Genomic DNA, 16,320 nt, shown 5'->3' on the forward strand with positions numbered 1-16,320 from the left:
TTCTTTCGCACTTCACACTCAAAAATACTATCCTCCATTTATGTTCGCCATCACATGTTTATTCGGAAACCAGAGAATGGACGATGGCATTGACTGGTCAATGCTGAGTTCCATGAAATTAAATTCATTGGCTAAATAATAGATAATGCTAAGTCAGCAAATAGGATGGAGACAGAATCCAGTTGAATGATGCCTGACAATCTTGCTCTCAGCATCACCAAAACCAAGGATTTTACTGTAGACTTTAGGAAGGAGCAGCCAAGAGACCATACATCTTTCTTCAATGGCAGATTGGCAGTGGAGAGGGTTGTATATTCAAGTTCCTGGAAGTCCACTTATCAGAGGACCTCACCTGGAATCAGCACATAGAGGCAACCGTGAAGAAAGCACACCAATGCCTCTACTTTCTCAGAACTGTGAGGAGATTTGGCATATTGTCAAATACTCTTGAACTTTTGCAGGTATACTGTGAAAAGTATACTAACTGGTTGCATCACGGTCTGGTTTGGAAACTCAAGTGCCCAAGAACATAAAAGGATGCAGAAAGTGGCGAACTTAGGCAAGTCCATTATGGGTTCAAACCTCCCATCCACTGAAGATATCCACGTGAGGCACTGCCTCAGAAACGCAGCCAACATCTCAAAGGATCCCCATCACCCTTGTCATAATCTCAACTCACTGCTCCCTTCAGGCAGAAAGTACAGAAGTATTAAGTCCAGCACCTCTAGGTTCAAGAACAGTTTTTTTTCCAACAGCTATCAGGACCACATTGCTAACAACATTGTCACATCATTAATATAGATAGCAAACAACAGTGGAGCCAGCACTATACTTTGCAGCACATCACACATCATAGAACCCTCGCTTGCACCCTCTGTCTCCCATTATCAAGCCAATACTGTATCCAATTGGCTAGCTCACAATCTGTCCTTCTGGTGCAGCCTCCCAGGCAGGACTTTATCCTTTAATTGGTTACAAGATGAAATAAATGACTATTAAAATAAGTGACCAGGTACTGACTGAGAAATAAGTGTTGGCACAATACCATAAGAATTTCCTTGCTCCTTTTTAAATAGCTTTTACCCTCACCCAAGAGGGCTGAAAGGAGGTATAAATTCAACATTCTCCATTATGGTTGATAAAATTTCTGCCTCAATTTATCAATTACTTTTTCATACTGTTCATGAGAAATACAATTGTCTAACAACAGAAAATCATACTGGTTCAATGTAAAGCAATACAATGTTTCATTAATATCATCTCAAGCAAAAATCTTACCTCTGGGGCTGTTCCTCCTTACTCCCAGAATTCAGCTTCATACTATTTTCCCATTGTGGATCAGACCCTAAGGTTTGAGGAACAGTAACTAATCTCAGTAATGACATGGTTTTCAAACTAAATTCAAGTTCATATTCCAAAATCTGTTAGTCATTTTGTACCTTGGTACCTGTTAGTATACTACTATTTTGTGACATTTCAGCATTTCAGGTTGAAAAACAGAAATTTAATTTTTTTCAATTAATAACTTTTTTAAAAACCATTCTTCCATCTATATTATTCCCCCACTTTCTTCCCATTGAAATAAATAAGGTATGAAGAGTAATTTAATCACCAAAGAAGAAGGAATTAGGTAGCCATAGCAAGAATAAAATATTTTAGTTCTCAAACCCACTCTACCTCCTCCAGCTTGAAAAGTTGCACTGTTCAAAGGTGGGGAGAGAGGGGAAATCTCTTGGAAGATTTTCCATTGTCTCAGGATTCTGGCAGACCAAACACGCAAGATGGACCAGATCCAGTACACTGATATCATTGCCTTTGGCAGACAAGGAATGATCTTTACCCACTTATTCAATCTCTCTCAAAACCAATCTTTTTGGAGGTCCTGAGATGCCTGAGTACGTCATGGATATGCACTTCCACTTGAAACTATAATCTTCTATGTTAACCTTGACCTATTCTGCACCATACAAAATCAAACACAGAAATCTTCCTATTTTCTTAAAGTCATGGGCTAGAATACACACAGGATACTCAATGTATACATGTTGCTCTCTGGAATGCTAAATATCTCACTCCCCTGTTCTTTCCCCCTTCAAACATTAATCCAATTCTTTACAGGCATTTCTTACACTACCCTTCATCAAGGTTTTCATTGTCACAACCTGCTTTGAACGAAAACAGTTTCTTACATCATCTCCAAATGTTTTGCCAGTTAAACCTGTGTTTTCTGATTATTGAGGCTTTAGTCATTGGACCCCATTTCTATTTCTTCATTCCATCAAACATTAATGAACACTCCTCTCCAATCTCTACCTAATCTTCTCTGTTCCAAGGAATAACTTCAAATATTATGTTCCTGGCCCTGCAACAACTGCATGAAATGTCTAAAGGATCTGCTCAAGTAAGTATTCTGCTACCTGAGTATTTTACTCAGAATGATAATATTGTGCAGATAGAAATCAACTTTGTGCATCTCATTATCTCTTGTTTCTATTTTGCTACTACTAATCCATAAATGCTGAATTTAATACTTAGATTTAAGCAGAATTTTCAAAAGCTCTTTGATGAAGGAGCATGAGAATATGGGAATGACTTTAAAGTCATATTACCAATGATCTTTTGAAGTGGGGAAGTACACTTGAAGAGCCCAATATCCTGTGCCTGTTCCTATTTTCTAAGTACATGTGTTAAGACATCAGCTTTTGAAATATCACATTGGAATCTGAAGGTGGAGGGTTGTTAGCCATCAGGTAATTAATCACAACATTCAGATTGGCACAGAACCAGCAATGAGAATGCACTGAACTTTTGACTTATCATCTTTTAGATAAACCTAAGCCTAACCTAGATCATCCAGTCTGCATGAGAGATTTTGGAATTTAAATCGGATTATCTTGTTAGCGTCTTATTATTTACGTGATCTTTTTCTTCTGAAAGTGACTGCAGCCATCTACAAGAGAAACAGGACTGCAAAAAAATACTTCAATGGCTATAAAAAGCTAGGAGACACTGAGGGTGTTAGGGCAGGTTATGTAAATACAACTTCTTTCTTTATTGCATCTCAAACTATCTGCTTTACAATGAATTATCCTGTAACCATTCAGACTATTATGGTGAGGGTATACGCGCAAGAAAATCCCATTAAAAAGCAATGCCCTGATGAAATAACTAAGCAAACAAACAAGTAAACTTGCTGGATCAATGTTGGTGGTTAATGTTGCCTTAAAGTCTAAAGAGCATCTTTGTTGCTTGTATATTGGATCTTTATTTTTTTGCTAAAGCAAAACCAATGACTATCGCAAAAACATCATTTTCATTTTTACTAATAACGTCAAGGTTACTCACATTAACAGCATCAAGTTTGTACTTAAATCCTGGTGTCAATCCTTCACATACCTGCAGAGATGGGGCTTGATGGCTTTGACATTGGCTGGGGCAGATCCTTCATTCTTGTGATAAAGTTATCAGAGAGCTGCAGGGATACAAGTTTGGTAAAGTTGTAATTTTTTTTGTAAAACATTCCCCAGAAACAATGCAACCAATATAATTAAGGTAAAGGAACCTATTTCAACTGACATTGCAAAATAAATATAGAGTTGAAATGAAAATCAGCTTCACTGAATCACAAGGACATGTAAATTTCCAAGATTGAGATGGATTCGTTCATTGTGTACAAACATTTTTAAAAATGGAACCACTCAAGAAGTATGTGGAGGCATTGGAAATGATCCAGAAGAAATTTTCTGGGATGCTGCTGGTTTAGTGGGTATGAGCTAAAAGGAGAGGTCAAACAAACTTGGGTTGTTTTCTCTGGAGCACCGAAAGCTGAGGAGCAACCTGATGTATCTCAAAAAATTCTGAGAGAGCAGTAGACAGTGGGGAGACAGTCAGAGTAATTTCCCAGGCTAAAAAGTCAAATGTGAGAGGTCATGCATTGAAGGTGAGATGGGGAAAAGTGTAAAGGAGATGTGTGGGCAGTGTTTTTATTATACAAAGAGTAGTAGGTACCTGGAATAGGCTGTCAGAGGTAGTGATGGAATCAGACATGACAGTAGTGTTTAAGAGCCTTCCAGATAGTCACTTGAATATGCAGAGAATAGAGGAATATGGATCATCTTCAGATAGAAGGGATTTAGTTTAATTTGATATTGTTTTGCACAGACTTCATGGCCCAACGTTAAAGTGACAGGCGACTGCTCAGGATCACCCCTGCAGTTTGAACAGAGGCATCCAACAAAAATCATCCAATCTGGGTTTCATTTTATCAATAGACAGGAAACCATATTGTGTACAGGTAATGCAATTTATTACAATCGCTGGGGGGGTGAGGGGCACAAAAAAACTACAGATGCAGGAATATGGACCAAAATAACAGTATTGCTGGATGAGCCCAGTGGGTCAGGTGGAGGGAAATAGAGTGACAACATTTCAGGTTGAGGCTCTTCATCATAGAGTCTTGATGAAGGGTCTCAACCTGAAGAGTCAACACTACATTTCTCTCCATTGATGCTGCCTGATCCCTTGAGTTCCTCCAGCAACCTTTTTTGTCATTAGAATTATTGCTTTATCTTGAAGGGTTATTGGGTCCCAGAAGGGATAACCTAATGGTGTTTGGACTCAATTCTGAGATAGGTGCCACTTGTGTCCCTCAGCTTCATGTTTGTACTGTATCAGAACAACTTTAAAATTATTTCTAACATTTCTTGGTTCCTATGAAAAATCATCAACCTGAAGTGTTATCTATGATTCTCCCCTCCTAATCAACTGAATACTTCTATCATTTTCAACCGTTATTCCAGACTTCCAGAGACTGTCATTTTTATTTTGTGTTTAGAGACTAAGAATGGATTTATTTGTCCACTGTTGCCGAAGTAATTTGCATTTGGCACTGTTCATACGGCTCTTAAAAAGTCTCCAGAACAGAAAGGTGAAAGATTCTCAAGTAATGGACAGCGAAGCAGCCTTCCTCATTCTATTAGTGTTTCTGTAAACTTGAGGTCAGCCAAAATTAGTTTGCCCATGTCCTAACCTACACCACATGTTCAATTGAATTAAAATTCACAAAACTGTAGAATGATTAGATAGTAGGAAGCTGCTCAGTCCAGCTTTGACGCACTGCTGAATCTGGCGATCAACTCTTGCCCTCTCCCCAGTGCCCTGAAAATTTACTCCTGTCAGATAATTATTCATCTTCCTTCTCACCTTTGTTTTATATCTCTGCATTATCCTATTCTTCTCCACCTCCTGCCTTAAAAAATGTCTTGAGATTATTATGTACAATTCCAAAATCTTAACCATCCCTGACTTTAATTGCTCCAATATTTAACTATGATGCTTTCAGCTATTAAGCTTTCTTCTCTTTCTTTGGCTTGGCTTCGCGGACGAAGATTTATGGAGGGGGTAAATGTCCACGTCAGCTGCAGGCTCGTTTGTGGCTGACAAGTCCGATGCGGGACAGGCAGACACGGTTGCAGCGGTTGCAGGGGAAAATTGGTTGGTTGGAGTTGGGTGTTGGGTTTTTCCTCCTTTGCCTTAACGACTCAAGAATATTATTTAAACCTGTCTAGCTTTCTATAATTCACTTTGCTTTCAAGTTGGGTCTTAAAGCCTACTCCTTTGTACAAGCTATGGTTATCTGCCCTATTATCATCTTTCAGCTGACTCAATTTTTTAGAAGTGAAACTTTTAGGATTAAAGATGTTGTGTAAATGGAAGTGATTGTTTAGAGTTAAACATCATGAAAACAAGCTCTTTGGTCCACTCATCTATGTCAACTAAGTTGCCTATCTGAGCCAGTACTATTCATTGTCGAGCATAAAGATAATTTTGTAGGGAAATAGAAACTTATACAGAAAAACTATAATAGTAAACTAATTGAAACAATAAATACACAATATAGATAATATTCACAGTAATCTTAGTGTAATCGTGCATTGTACTAAAAGGAAGTTAGCTATTGGAGTCTGATAGTTATTGGAAATAAATTGATCTTGAATCAAGATGAGCAGGTTTTCAGGCTTCTGTACCTTCTGCCCAAAGGTAGCAGTGAGGAGAGGTTGTGATCAGGGTGATGGAGGTCCTTTATGATCCTGGCTACCTCCTTGAGGCCACGCCTTGCATAGATGCTTGCAAAGAATAGGACATCAGTGCTTATGAAGGACCTGGCTACATTTGCTACCTTCTCCAGCCTTCTGTGTTCTGGGCACTTGTTTTGTCGAACCATACTGTGATGCAACCAGTCTGTGTATAGGTATATGCAGTTTCACATTAACATCAGCAGAAGAATCTCTTTAATGCCTAGATCTAATCTTTTCCTACTAGCTGATAAATTATATTCTCTTATGCCTATCGTGTTGGAATCCCAGATTCTTCTTTCCATCAGGCTCAAAAGTAGAGAATCCTCAATCATCACAACTCTTTGCAATGAAGTTTTTCCTCAAATTGCTTTTGTACCTTTTGCCATTTTCTTTGAATCTGTGACTCCCAGTCCTGGAACCATAAGCTCATGGGGACAGTCTCACTTTCTTCTTCTGTCTCTCCCGTCTCTCTCTCTCACACCCATCTTTCTCTCCAATCGTCTCTCTCCCCTTGTTTCTCACCCTTGTGTGTGTGTGTGTGTGTCTCACTTTCCATCATAGGAACCTTAGCACAGCTTTACTTTAATTCCTCATTCAGTTTTATTTCCCTGCTTCATTTTCTTGTTAAGATCGTGTCTATTTTTTCATTACATGTAGGTTGAAGATCTTTTGTCTGCTTAAACACCAGACCTGTCTCCTATTAATTGGACTGTGTGTGTGTGTGTATGAGAGAGAGAGAGAGAGAGAGAGAGAGAGAGAGAGAGAGAGAGAGATAACTTCTTTGATTATCGAAAATGCTTGAGACCAGGCCTATCTCGGTTAAGCGAATTTTTCAGATTTTTGGGAATTTTCTCTAAAGCAGCCCAGTAGCATCAGGAGAATAATTGATCATCTATTGTTGATCCCCGACATCTTCCCACCACTGTCGCCAATCTTGCCCAGGAGCCTGAGATTCCCACCCCTGCCTGGGAACCTGAGATCTCACCTCACTTGTAAGTGATAGGGGATTGCACAAGGATTGACCTACAGCAGAATTTCAGAGATCCTGCTAAAAGAGTATTTGACAGAGGGAGCAGCACGGGTGAAAGGGAGAGAACATGGCTCATGCGGGTGAGTGGGGAGAGAGCGCGGTATTCAATTCAAATTCTGACAATGCCACAATGCAATTTATCACAAAGTTGCAATAACTCATGGCAAAAAAAATGACAATTTATAAATAGTGCTAACCTTTCCTTCAATGTGCAATCTGTGGACAAATGTCTCCTCTGTAAAATTGATTCCTGAATATGGTAGGTAAAAAAAGTTTCAATATTTTTTCAAATTATGATGTCATGTCTCACCCAAAAAAACCTTTGGATATTTGGAATTTTGGTTGATCGGTTTTTGGTTAATCAGAAATGTACCGAATAGATAGTTATAGATATAGAGAGAGATACAGGATATAGATAGATAGAGATAGAAAGAGATAGAGATATAAAGAGAGATATAGATATAAAGAGAAATATATAGTAGAAAGAGAGAGAGAGAGAAAGAGAGAGATACTGGTATGCGCCACTTAATGTCCATTCAGGCAAGGTCTGACCGCATATATGTCCATCGTCCCATAACATAAGAGTTCAGAAATCCCAATCAAAGAATGGGACGTAGCGGACTTGACTGGACGTATGCAAAAATTTCCCGCATGCAACATGAGCATCTAATGTCCTTTGTATATACAAAGGCTTATTTATGCAGGTACCGTACTTTCTACCTAGCATGGTTCCCAAATCCAGCAAAAATGGTGCTAGTAATAGCAGCAGCAAGAGTCAAAGGAAAAGTATCGATTTGGAAGTGAAACAGAAGGTTATTAAATAACACGAAGGTGGAAAAACAGTGAATGCTATTGCTCACGATTTAGGCATGTTCCACTCGACAATCACGATGATCCTCAAAAACAAAGAAAAAATTCTCCAAGCTGTTAAAGGATCAGCTCCACTACAAGCTACAAGACTAACGAAAATGCAAGAGGGACCTATATCAGATATGGAGAAATTGCTAATAACTTGGATTAAGCACCAAGTCCCTCTCAGCACATTGACGATCACTGCTAAAGCAGGAAGCTTGTTCCAGATGCTTAAAGATAAAGCGGGACAGACAACGATATCGAGTTTAATGATAGCTCTGGGTGGTTCAGGTGCATCAAACAATATTTTCGCTGCATAATGTGAAAGTGAGTGGTGAGTCTGCGAGTGCTGATGCGAAGGCAGCAGAAGAATTTGTTGAAACCTTAGATGAACTAATTGTAGAGGGAGGTTATTTGCCCCAGCAAATTTTTAATATGGATGAAATGTCCTTATTCTGGAAGATAAGGCCTGAAAGGACCTTCATCTATAAGGAGGCCAAGTCAATGCCAGGCTTTAAGGCTTTTAAAGATAGAGTGACAGTGTTGTTAGGAGGCAATGTTGCTGGCTACGAGTTAATGCCATTTCTTATTTACCATAGTGAAAACCCCAGGGCTTTCAAGAACATTAACAAACACACCTTACAGGTTTATTACAGGAGCCAGAAAAAGTCCTGGATGTCAAAAAATGCTGTTTCAGGATGCCCTTCTTGATTGCTATGCCAGTGAAATGGAGAAGTACTACTTGAAAGAAGGCATACTTTTCAAGATTTTGCTCCAGGACATGAAAGGGGGACCTCCACCCCATATAGTGTTCCTCCCACCAAACACCACCTCTTTAATCCAGCCAATAGACCAAGGGGTTATTGTAGCATTCCAGCAAAGGAGGACCTTTGCTCGGGCTGTTACTGCAACTAATAACACTGGCAAGACAATGATGCAGTTCTGGAAGGAGTACAACATTTTCTACTGCATAAAGAATCTTGCATGGTCCTGGGATGATGTGACCAAAGAGTGCATGAATGGAATATAGAAAAAAAATACTGACTTTACGGGATTTGAAAAAGATGATGAGATTGCAAGGATTAATAGAGCAAAATCTGAACCCAGACATAGATGATGAGGGCATTGAAGAACTCCTAGAGGTGGTTCTTGAGGAGCTAATAAATGAAGAGTTGCTGGAGCTAGAGCAAGAGCGAATAGCTGAAGAAGAGTGCAGAAGGAGAAGAACAGGCGCAGAAGACGGTCACCGATAAGGGGTTAGCCAAATTCTTTGCAGACCTTAATAGCTTGCTGTAAGAAAGCTGAAGAAATGGACCAAAACACTGAATGCTTTTCACTGATAGAAAGGAATGCTCATGCAGTGTTTGCTCCATATAAAGAAATTTATGAAGAAAAGAAAAAGCAAACTAGGTGAACAACACTGGACATGTTCCTGAAGAAGCCAACACCTCCCCAAGAAGAGCCTCAGAAGTGCATGAAATATAGGAAGGGCGAAAGAATCAGCTGCATTTCTAGGTGGAGTGGAGTTGCTATAAATTGTCCTTGTTCTTGCTTCTAATTACTATTCAGGCCCACAGTCCAATTAATAGGAGATAGCTCTGGTGTTTAAGCAGACAAAAGCTCTTCAACCTACCGGTAATCAAATAACAGACGCAATCTTAACAAGAGAATGAAGCAGGGAATTAAACTTGAAAGAGGAATTAAAGTAAAAGCAGTGATAAGATTCCTTTGCATTTGCAGACAATGATATTTAGTCTTTGTTTTGAAGGTTTCAGTTTGAGTTTTTAAGGACATTTATGGACATCATGCAATTTAATTAAATTTTAACCAGCAAAAGTGTGAAGCAAATTCTCCCTGACAACTGTCAAAAATGATGAGCTATAAATAGCACCACCAAAGAAACTGCTTTGAGATTGTGGAAGTAATACAATAGTTTTTACATGATTCGCCATTCATCATGTTGGGTTTCATTAAGGTTTGCTGTTCTGATCTCCCAACAGTTCTTCTTGTGAATATTATTCACCCTCTATCTTTGTCCCACCATAATTCCCTTCATTTAAGTTAAATACGGTTGTTGCGGGTTCACATTTCTCACTCTCAAACTGAACACAAAATTCTAAAGCCCAATCATCACTGTCTCAGCGAGCTTTAACTCTGAGGTCACTTAATGGAGCCACCTTGGAACCAAAATAGTCTGTTCCATGAATGGCTCCTCAATAGCCCCTTTCAAATTGCAGCATTTTGGTAGTCCTCCTGAGACCCAGGTGCAATTATTGGAGCAAAGGTGCTGGAAGCATCTTTCAAATTGCAGGGGGATCTACCCATTAAATCGCCAACCCGGAATAAGCAACTCGGCATAGGTCAGGAAACTGGTTGGACCCTTTCAAACTGTCCCATAACTGGGGCACTAACTGTGCAAATTGACCAGTTAACCCCATTTTACTCAGCAGTGTGAAAGGGCCTAATGTTTTCCAATTTGGAAACTATCCCAAATGCCCTCTTGAATGTGTTCTTGCATTTACCTTTCCAATATGATTAAACCTACCACATGAAGATTAAAGTCTGGCATTATCATTGCACTGTTCTTTTATAGTCCCCATTATTTGCAAATTGGTACCCATTTGGATCATGCGCATTATCTTTGGAGATGTATACACTAATACTCCAACTTTTTTTCCATTGTTTTTCACATTCAAAGTGAAAATTTCACCATGCCCCAAATATACCTCTCAACAAGACCGATTATATCCAGATGTATCTGCTCCAAATTCAAACCTGAACTAAGCCAACCCACACCTGACGCCAATCCATTTGAACAGGCCATTCCACCTCCTCACATTTGTCCTTCCTTCTCTCCTTCCTAGCTCCACCTCTTTCTAACCGAGCTATTCCCCATCTCACCTAGACCTTGTCTCTTCAGCCCTTCTAATCTGTACCAAATCTTTTTCTTTGTTTCATCCAATTGACTTGCACCCAGACCATAGTCCATCTGCTGACACCTCATTCCATACTCTCACCTCTCTCTGTGTGAACAACTTCACCCTCATGTTCCCACTAAACTTTTCCCCTTTCACTTTTAACACATATCCTCTGGTTTCTATCTCACCTAAACTCAGTGGAAAAAACCCTATCTACATTTACTCTGTCTATCCATCCCCCTCATAATTTTAAATACCTCTATCAAATTTCCCCTCATTCTTCTATGCTCCAGGGAATAAAGTCCTAACGTGTTTAAGCTTTTTTGTAACTCAATTCCTGAAGTCCAAGTAACATCCTAGTAAATCTACTCTACACACTATCTTATTGATATCTTTCCTGTAGTTAGGTGACCAAAACTGTAAACAATACTCCAAATTTGGCCTCACCGTAACATTCTAACTCCTATACGCAGTACTTCAATTTATGAAGGCCAATATGCCAAAAGTTCTCTTTACATCCCTATCCACCTGTGGCACCACTTTCAGGGAATTATGTATCTGTATTCCCAGATCCCTCTGTTCTACTGAACTCCTTAGTGCCTGACCATTTATCATGTATGTCCTTCCTCTCACTTGTCTGTATTAAATTCCATCTGCTATTTTTCAGCCTTTTTTTCCAGCTGGTCCAGATCCCTCTGCAAGCTCTGAAAACCTTCATTGTCCACAACACCTCCAAACTTGCTGATCCAATTTACCACATCATCATCCAGATCATTGATATAGATGACAAACAGCAATGGTCCCAGTACCAATCCCTGAGGCACAGCACAGCACTCGTCACAAGCCTCCAGTCTGAGAAGCAATCATCCACCACTACTCTCTGGCTTCTCCTGTTCAGCCATTGTTGAATCTAGTTCACTTCCCATCTTCTCCGCTCAGACTCCTTCCATCCACCTGGTCCCACCATCATAATGACACCACTGTCATCAACAGAATTACAGACAGCAATGATAAAGCGTACAGGAGGGAGATATAGCAACTAGTTGAGTGGTGTCACGACAACAACTTTGCTGCATTCAACTTTAGCAAAACTAAGGAACTAATTGTGAACTTCAGGATGGGTAAATCAGGTGAGCGCGTATCAGTCTTCATCAAGGGGTCAGCAGTGGAAAGGATTAAGAACTTCAAATTCTTGGGTGTCAACATCTGAAGATCTGTCCTGGGGTCTCCACGTCAATACCTTCACAAAGAAGGCTTGCCCAGTGGCTTTACTTCATGAGGAGTCTGAGGAGATTTGGTATGTCACCAATGACTCTTGCAAATTTCTACAAGTGCACCATGGAGACCACTCTGACAGGTTGCATCACTGTCTGGTATGAAGGTGCCAATACACAGGACAGGAAAAAACTACAAAGAGTTGTGAAGTCAGCCAGCACCATTATGGGCATCTGTTGCCACTCCACTGAGGATATATATGAGGTGGTGTCTTAAGAAAGCAGTTTCTATCCTGAAGGACTCTCACCACCCAGGCCATGCCCTCTTGCCACTGCTATCATAAGGAAAGAGGTAAAGGAGCCTGGTCGAATACACAGTGATCCAAAAACAGCTTCTTTCCCTCTGCTATCAGATTTCTGAATGGACCTTCCACAATCCCAATTACGTGACGCGACTATGTGACACCTCCGCATCTGGACCCCTCTCCATCCAGACTCTTCCTCATAGTCCCCCTCCCTCCTCTTCCCCAAGTGGTCTCATTGTAACTCTCCCCACTTCATATACCTCCCCTATCTCCACCAGGCCTCTCACTGCCCCAGGGCTCCACCCCACGTGACCCCTCACTGACCCAGGCTCCACCCCACCATGCCCCTCCCCTCCCCTCCCCTCCCCTCATGTGCCTCACCTCATCCTTTCCCTCAGGTGCCCCCACCATGTTCCTCCCCTTAAGTGCCCCAACCATGCCCTTCCCCTCATGTGCTCCAACCATGTCCCTCCCCTCATGTGCACCACCATCCCCTCTCATGCCCCCACCATGCCACTCCCTTCACATGTCCCTCCCCTCTCGTGCCCCCACCATGCCACTCCTATCATGTTTCCCCACCATGCCTCTCCCCTCATGTGGGCCCCCACTATTCCAGACCACCCACGACCAGGTCCCAACCAGGTCCTCTCCTCTAAGCCCCGCCCTTCACCAGGCTCCTCCTACTCGGTCCCGCCCCCAAGCTCTGGCGCCGCTCACCCGCAGCCCCTGGAGCACAGTCACCTGCTCCTGCTCGTCCCTGCTGAAAGAGACCCGCCGAGTGCTGCCGCTCGCCCCCATTCCCGTGATATTGATGCCGAATGCTTAACCTCTTGACAACGCCTCAGCAGCGCACTATTCACGCGGTTGGACCGGAGACGACCAATTGAATGCCTCAGCAATATCCTTTGAGCAGATGATGCCAGCTCGTGACTCAGTGCGCCTGCGAGCAGGAGAGGCTTGTGTCGTCTTTCCAGCGTGCTCTTGTGGTTCTTGAATCTGCCACAGGTGGCGCTAGGGAACGATTCGAGCGGTGGAGATGCTGAAAAACAGGGTGGGAACACAGGCAGCATCTGGGGGGGGGGGGGGGATCAGAAATGGTAAAAGATGGGCAATAAATATGTTTCAAGAGAAAGGGAAGAGTGGAGAGAATGAAATGAGATGAATTTCCTTAATTATCAAGTCAAGTAGAACTGATAAAACAGCGTTCTGTATCCTCGATGCAAAACACATGGACACATAATCAGACATAACACACATACAGATAAACACGGCATATGCAAGACAAGTATTCATAGATACAAATAAATTAAACACTGTTTCATAAATGAGAGTATTGGATGATTAGTGCGAGTAGTTCCTTAGGTCTTTCACCATTCTCACTGCCCGTAGTTTTCACCTGGTGGTGCGGTCTCTAATAATCCTGTATCTCTTTCCCGATGGGAGTACCTGAAAGATGCTGTGCGTGATGTGGAAGGGGTCCTCAACGATTTTGCAAGCCCTCATCAGACAACGTCCCAGTTGATCACATTGATGCAGGGGAGGGAAACTCCAGTGATCCTCTCTGACACTCTTATGGTCCTGTGAATTGACCTCTGATCCATTTCCCTGGAGCCACTCTACCACACTGTCATGCAACTGCCCAGGACACATCAGCGTGTACATAATACACAAGATTCGTCAACTTTTGCCTGCATAAAGTCACTCAAATAGGAGCCACTAGCATTACCTGCCACCTCCCCGCCCCAACCAAAAGGAGAAAGAGAAGCAAAAATTAGTCCATTCTGAGAAACCATCCATGGATTTACCTCCTGCCTCAATGACTATCGCCTGGTAGCACTCACATCTACTGTAATGAAATGCTTTGAGAGGTTGGTCATAGCCAGAGTTAACACGTACCTAAGTTAAGATCTGGACCCACTGCAATTCGCCTATCATCACAATCGCTCCACAGAAAATGCATTATCACCAGCTCTCTACTCAGTTTGGATCACCTAAATAACAGCAACTCATACATATGGCTGCTCTCCATAGTCCACAGCTCAGCCTTCAACATCATCATTGCCTCAGTGCACGTCAAAAAGCTCCAAACCCTGGGTCCCTGCAACTGGATCCTTGACTCTCTCATCAGAAGGCCACAGTCAGTACAAATTGATGATCAACATAGGTGCACCTCAAGGATGGGTGTTTAGCCCTCTGCTCCACTCACTATACACCCATGAATGTGTGGCTAGGCACAATCCAAATGTCTACAAATTTTCTAGTGACACCACAATTGGCTGAATCATAGATAATAATGAGGAAATGTACAGGAATGAGATAGATCAGCTAGTTGAGTGGTAACACAACAACAACCTTGCACTCAACATTATCAAAACAAAGGTGCTGATTATGAACTTCATGGGTAAATTAGAACCAGTCCTCAATGAGGGGTAAGTAGTGGAGAGGATCAAGAACTTCAAACTCCTGGGTGTCAACATCTGAGGATCTGTCCTGGGGCCTCCATGTCAAACCAATCATGAAGAAGGCTCACCAGCAGCTATACTTCATGAGGAGTTTAAGGAGATTTGAAATGTCACCAAAGACTCATGAAAATTTCTAAAGGTGTACCATGGAGAGCATTCTGTCTGGTCCATTACTGTCTGGTATGGAGGTGCCAATGCATAGTACTGGAAAAAAAATCTCCAGAGAATTGTTAACTCGGGCAGTGACATCACGGGCACCAGTCTTCACTGCCTTGAGGACATCAACTAGAGGCAGTGTCTTAAGAGAGCAGCCTTTATCCTCAAGGACCTCCACCATACAGGTCATGCTCTCTTCACACTGGTGTCATCAGGAAGGAGGTACAGAAGCCTGAAGATGAACTCCCAGTGGCACCTCTTGAATCATGGTCCCAATATCTGGTTCCCATTAGCCAGTCTCCAGCAGCCCGCAGCCTGGTCTGAGTCTCTCAGCTGCTGAGCCCCTCATTCATCCCTTGTCATGATCTCCTTTCCAGTAGGGGTCTCTTATCAGCAAGGGTTATTCTCCTGTTCTAGTGTCCTGCACCAGATCACTGATCTCCCTGAGTCTACAGCCCTCATGGTTTGCTGTCAAGCATTGGTATCCCCAACTTGGGTAGACCGCCATTATTTTGGATGTTAAAAAACTCATTAACAGGCCATTTAAAACCTGTACAGGCAATTGGCATCATGAGCAATCAGTAGGACCCAGTGGAGGAGCATTAAGTCTCCACTCCTCACTCACTCAGCTCCACACCAGTGGCAGATACAGCACTACCTTCTTTGATTTGGTCTTTGAGGGTCTGCATGTCAAAGAAAGATAGCCTGAGATGCCTCATATTGAATGATGGAGCAGGCTTGAGGGGCTGAGTGGGCTACTCCTATTTTCTAAAGTTCTTATTTGATTAGATAGAGGCCAAAAGAGAATGAATGACACAAAAGGAGTTGATGGATAACAATAATATGGCTGAGCTGACCCATCTCTGCAGTTCAGTAGCACTGTCAATTAAGTTCAATCCTAAGTCCCGACCAGAGAAAATTAAGCTCATTCAAAGGAGGGAGAGGGAGAGAGTGAGTCTCATGACATGCTCGCACACACTCAGCATCTCCCTGACATTTTTATGCTGTCTCCTAGCAACATTTTTACTCAGCCACATAGCTAGTTATCTCTGCTCATCAGGAGATAAGATTTCAATTTTAGTTTTTTTTGTTCTGCAAAATGGAGAATACAGAGAATATAGAATATTCTATTGACCGTCTAACAATGTTTAACGGCTTGTAACAATATTTAACAACTTATGATAATGTTAACAATGTTTAATATCATTTGTAAATGATATTACTTTGTAAAGCTTTGTTGAGCTTTGTAAAGCTCAACTTTAGTACGAATTTGTTTGAACAAGTCATAGACAACAACAAGATTATT

General features: G+C 41.6%; 1 protein-coding gene across 5 annotated transcripts in view; it reads right to left on the reverse strand.

Annotated features, from left to right (window-relative positions):
* Positions 1-13,369, reverse strand: part of LOC138763362 (MICOS complex subunit mic25-like) — a 680,065-nt gene extending 666,696 nt beyond the window's left edge. For 3 of the 5 annotated variants that reach the window (XM_069937360.1, XM_069937359.1, XM_069937362.1), the window contains exons 1-3: positions 13,114-13,369; positions 3,397-3,472; positions 1,279-1,345 (exon numbers count right to left, since the gene is read on the reverse strand). In XM_069937360.1, coding sequence (XP_069793461.1) covers positions 1,279-1,345; positions 3,397-3,472; positions 13,114-13,194 — 224 coding nt within the window. In that variant the 5' untranslated portion in view covers positions 13,195-13,369. The remainder of the gene's footprint in view (positions 1-1,278; positions 1,346-3,396; positions 3,473-13,113) is intronic. The other 2 variants (XM_069937363.1, XM_069937361.1) reach the window with 2 other exon arrangements.
* Between the last annotated feature and the right edge of the window lie 2,951 nt (positions 13,370-16,320).

This window comes from Narcine bancroftii, chromosome 5 (genome assembly GCF_036971445.1).
Source record: "Narcine bancroftii isolate sNarBan1 chromosome 5, sNarBan1.hap1, whole genome shotgun sequence".
In the NCBI taxonomy this organism is placed as follows: Eukaryota; Metazoa; Chordata; class Chondrichthyes; order Torpediniformes; family Narcinidae; genus Narcine; species Narcine bancroftii.